Below are 5306 nucleotides of genomic sequence, written 5' to 3'. Positions count from 1 at the left end.
GGAGTCACATAGATATTAAATAGCGTCGGTGATAAGGCTGAACCCTGCGGAACGCCACATGGCAGATGAAAGCTGTTTGACTGCAGGCCATCCCATAGCAAACTCTGCTCCCTGCCTTCCAGAAAAGAGGAGAGGAGGGACAGTGCAGATCCCTGAACACCAATTTCCTGAAGCCTCCGAATCAAAACCGCATGGTATACGGTGTCGAAGGCAGCCGACAGATCTAACATCACAAGGACTGCCCTGCCTCCCCCATCCACTATACTCCGAATTTCCTCAGCTGCCACAAGAAGTGCTGACTCCGTAGAGTGTTGAGCATGGAAACCGTGCTGAGAGGAGTCAAGCAGATTGTGGGAGCTTAGATATTCCGTCAGAGATCGATTTAACTCCCTCTCCAAAGTTTTCGCAGCAATAGGCAATGCGGCAATTGGGCGGTAGTTCTTTAATATGTGGGGATCCAGTGTAGTTTTTTTAGCAACGGTCTAATTATTGCCCTCTTCCAACTTAAAGGGTAACTGCCAAACTCGATTACTTGACTAATTAACGGGGACAGCTCCTCTGCAATCAGCTCTGCCGCAAGATGCAAAACTAAAGGGGGGCCGGGATCCATAGGTGAGCCTGATTTTGTTAAAGTGATCAGCCTACATGTTTCCTCTTTTGTAATAGGGCCAAAATTCCTAAGGCCAATATGGCCCTTGGGGCTAGTTGCCTGCATCTGGCCACGACTCTCCAAGTTGGAGTCCGAGCTCATGAAATCGTTGTAGATTGCCTGTACCTTATCCTGGAAGTACACGGCAAGCTTTTGGCATGTTTCTTGGTCAGGCCAATAAGTGTTATCCTGAGGGGGCTTGGAGAGAGCAGATATAGTCTTAAAAAGCTCCTTAGCCGAGTTACCGGCTTCCCTGATCTTAGTCGCGAAAAAGGCACTTTTAGATGCAATTATTGCCTCTCTGTAGGCTATTAGAGCACTGTTATAGTGTTCTTTACCCTCAATGCTGTAGTCCCCTCTCCACAGATGCTCTGCCCTCCTGCATGTACACTTCAGGGCCTTGAGTTCCTTATTATACCATGGCGCGGATGGTTTAGTTCTCCTAGTGCCCAGCAGCTTCTCCGGTGCTACCTTATTAACAGCGGCCGCCAGCCATCTATTGAAGAGCAGTGCCGCCTCAGAATTATCTCTGCAATGGGAGGGACGTGAACCTCCCAGAACAGAGATAAGATTGTCCGCAGTCACCTGTGACCATGGTCTAATCTTTTGCTTCTCCGATAAGGGACAAGGGGGGAAAGCTAGTACTCCAGTCATGATATTGAAATGAACCGCCCTATGGTCAGACCAAGGAAGAGTCATGATATTGAAAATCTCCAGGTCCATATTGTTCATAAAAATACCATCTAACGTGTGGTCCAATCTATGAGTAGGCCCCTTGACTACTTGGTTGAAGCCTAATGCTGCTAGATTTTCAATCAGCAAGGCCACTTCCGGCTGATCCGTGAGTTCAAGAGGGTAATTAAAATCACCCAGAATCATGAAAGGATGGTGATCCATCCGAGATTCTAAAAAATTCATAAGCATTGAAGGGAAGGTAGACTTAGGCCCGGGTGGACGGTAGACTAATAATCCTTGGAATTTAAAAGAGTTCTCTACATAGATGGTGAAAGAGAGTGCTTCCGCGGGAAGATCTAGATATGTTTCCACTCGGATTTTTAAAAATGCTAAATGGGCGACCGCTATCCCCCCCCCCTCTTACCTATTCTGTCCTGAGAGGTGAACACATACCCACTTGGTAAGGCAGTGTTCCAATCTGGACCGGATGTATTATCCGTCCAGGTCTCAGTTAAAAAAATTATATCAGGCACGCCACTCTCAATCGGGTCCCCAATTTGGTACCTGTGTTTATGAAGGGATCGAACGTTTACAAGGATACAGCTTAACATTTGGGGCTGATTAGTTCTAGTCACGGAGTGCACATTAAATCCACCATTATTCACTGCACCCGCTATGTGATTCCTGTCCAACAAATTATTTAGACCCACCCCTTCTCGATGCTACTTGTTCTGATAAGCGCATCTAGTACAGGTCCAGAGCTCTGAGACTCCACAGGATAAATCCCTGTCCTGGGGCCTGCATAGGGTGTTATCCAGAGCCAACAACTCACCTCTACTGTAGAGATATGTGTGTGGAGAGGCAGGGGTCCTGGCGTTGGGCGCGCTCCGGACGCGGACGGGCGCAGACGGGCTTGGCTGGCACAACAGGTAAGAAATCTCCCCCAATATGGCAGCCAATTTGAAAATGAGGCAGTATTTATCCCTCGATCAAGAATGTGCAAATTACGCAGTGTGCAGACGTTTAGGCAGCAGTTTTTCAGTAATCAAAAGATGGCAGTTTAAAAAACAGCAAGCTAACAATGATTAAAAATGATAGTGCAATTTCCGTTTTAAAAATTTTAACATGTGCAGAGACACGCTTTAAAGCAGTGCGAGAAAGTGGGTTGAGGAAACACAAAATCGGAACAGCCAAAAGCCCTCTCTGCTACCTGCTGCGCGGACGTCCCAGCGCCCCTTTTGTATTCATTAGGCCACGCCCCCCCACTGACACGTCAGCCCAGGTGCAATGCGGACCCACCTACAACCGGGTCCGCTTGGGTCGAGCATCCGAGATCACCAGCCAAAAGCAGGACAACAGGTAAGAAATCTCCCCCAATATGGCAGCCAATTTGAAAATAAGGCAGTATTTATCCCTCGATCAAGAATGTGCAAATTACGCAGTGTGCAGACGTTTAGGCAGCAGTTTTTTAGTAATCAAAAGATGCCAGTTTAAAAAACAGCAAGCTAACAATGATTAAAAATGATAGTGCAATTTCCGTTTTAAAAATTTTAACATGTGAAGAGTCACGCTTTAAAGCAGTGCGAGAAAGTGGGTTGAGGAGACACAAAATCGGAACAGCGAAAAGCCCTCTCTGCTAACCGCTGCGCGGACGTCCCAGCGCCCCTTTTGTATTCATTAGGCCAACAGGTAAGAAATCTCCCCCAATATGGCAGCCAATTTGAAAATGAGGCAGTATTTATCCCTCGATCAAGAATGTGCACATTACGCAGTGTGCAGACGTTTAGGCAGCAATTTTTCAGTAATCAAAAGATGCCAGTTTAAAAAACAGCAAGCTAACAATGATTAAAAATGATAGTGCAATTTCCGTTTTAAAAATTTTAACATGTCACGCTTTAAAGCAGTGCGAGAAAGTGGGTTGAGGAAACACAAAATCGGAACAGCGAAGAGCCCTCTCTGCTAACCTTTTGGAGCATTCCAAGGTTTACCAGGTTTGGTAAATCTGATAATGCATCAAAAAACATAGGAGTTGCATCGTAGGAACGCCCACTGCAATGCTCATGAATGCCTCACTTGCACAGAGTAATGCAGCGTAGTGATTTGCGCTGCGTTGCATTACTCCATATTTTTAAAACTATTCAAAGCCACACACAGTGGCTTTGTGTGCATTCAAAAAGATGACTTAGAGGTTTGTGTCACGCATGTACGAGGTTGCGTGGTGCAAGCATGATGCAAAGATCTCTTAAATATGCCCCTAAGTGTAGGAAGGTATTTTTCTCCCATCCTAAAATTAACTATATTATTTGTACTTTTCAGGAAAGCAAAGCAACTGGAGAAGATGAAGATTACGACCTTATCAATGTCACAGATGAAATCCACATTGACACCATCCTACTACGACTCATGGGTCCTCCAACAGTCAACCACATTAGACTACGAAGATTATAAGGATATTACCTTCGGAGAAGAAAACCCACCACCTTCCAAAGGGCAGGATCAGACTGTGCACCTTTTTTCCATGCTACTTAACTCAATCGCTTTCTTCTTGGGGGTGACGGGCAATGGCCTGGTGATCTGGATAACAGGCTTCAAGATGAAGAGGACGGTCAACACTGTGTGGTTCCTGAACCTCGCCATCGCCGACTTCATCTTTACCTTCTTCCTGCCCCTTAGTATCACCTACACCGCAATGGGCTTCCACTGGCCATTTGGGACCTTTGCATGCAAGCTCAGCAGCACAGTTCTGTTTCTCAACATGTTTGCCAGTGTTTTCTTTCTAAGTGTGATCAGTGTTGATCGCTGTGTTGCAGTAACAAAGCCTGTGTGGTCCCGGAACCACAGAACACCAAGGCTTGCCTCATTGGTAGCCTGCGTTGTTTGGGCATCTGCTCTGGTGGTCAGTTTGCCATACTTCTTCTTCCGGACCACTGGTCCTGCTGAGCCGGATGGAACCATTATACATTGCTACAACAATTATGGACTGACTGATAACTTCAGCAGTCACGTTCAGCGTGTCCAGGGGCAGCAAACACAACAAGTTGTAATTTTAGCAAGGTTCTTGCTTGGGTTTCTCTTCCCTTTCTTGATAATTGTCATATGTTACACTATTATTGCCCTTAGGTTAAATAAGAGCCGTATGAAAACGTCCAGCAAACCTTTCAAAATCATCATCGCTGTTATCATGTGCTTCTTTCTCTGCTGGCTCCCATACCACATCTTCTCCTTCCTAGAGGTATCCGCAAATTTTAATAACAAAGTAAGGATCATTGGGATGCCAATTGTCTCCAGCCTCTCCTACATCAACAGTTGTATCAACCCCATATTGTACGTCTTCATGGGTCATAACTTTAGGGAGACGTTACGCATGTCCATCCTCACGGTGTTCCAAAATGCCTTCACTGAGGATAACATGGAGGAAAATCCGGATGGTGCTACCAAATCCAAATCCACCACATTGGGGAAATCAACGAATCTGCAAACTAGTACATTCAGTGGGGGAGCTAGCCAAGAAGACTCTGTTGTGTAGGGGCTTTAGGAACCCATTGTGACATGCATGAGGTTACGAACACAACTTAACATGGCCAACTGTGGTTAGTGGGAATAATGCAATCTCAGTTGTGGGAACCAACAAAATTAAAACTGTGAAATGTTGCAATGTGTTTATGGCTGAGTATTGGCTGATTTGTTTTTCAAGATTATCTTTTGGACATATCATAGTCTTCACTTCCACTGCAGGGTGCAGAGCAATTACCAAAGATAAGACGTGGTAAAAATAAAGTACCTAGGGGCAGATTTATGTTTCCTGGCGCATCCCTGCAAATCAGCAGGGATGCGCCAGGAAAGATGCGTCACGCAAGTTCACCCTTGCGTCACCACAGATGCACCTCATTTACAATGCAGCGTATCGTGGCGCAAGGATAAACAGATGCGTGATGCATCTGATGGCGTAAGGGTGGCGCATTGCTGGAGTTGCGTCGCAAGC

At 45.9% G+C, this 5306-nt stretch overlaps 1 protein-coding gene across 1 annotated transcript; it reads left to right on the top strand.

Annotated features, from left to right (window-relative positions):
* Positions 1–2574: 2574 nt before the first annotated feature.
* On the top strand, positions 2575–4979 carry LOC146808953 (chemerin-like receptor 1). The gene is made up of 2 exons (XM_085615748.1): positions 2575–2683; positions 3641–4979. The coding sequence occupies exon 2, from the start codon at positions 3663–3665 to the stop codon at positions 4848–4850; it is 1188 nt and encodes a 395-aa protein (XP_085471874.1). The 5' UTR covers positions 2575–2683; positions 3641–3662; the 3' UTR covers positions 4851–4979.
* The last annotated feature ends 327 nt before the right edge of the window (positions 4980–5306 follow it).

Source organism: Triturus cristatus, chromosome 7 (genome assembly GCF_964204655.1).
Source record: "Triturus cristatus chromosome 7, aTriCri1.1, whole genome shotgun sequence".
NCBI classification, from domain to species: domain Eukaryota; kingdom Metazoa; phylum Chordata; class Amphibia; order Caudata; family Salamandridae; genus Triturus; species Triturus cristatus.
This window is presented reverse-complemented; position numbering and strand designations above follow the sequence as displayed.

Excerpts from the sequence above, each read along its gene's own strand:
- LOC146808953 (XM_085615748.1), top strand. The coding sequence starts at position 3,663 with ATGAAGATTACGACCTTATCAATGTCACAGATGAAATCCACATTGACA.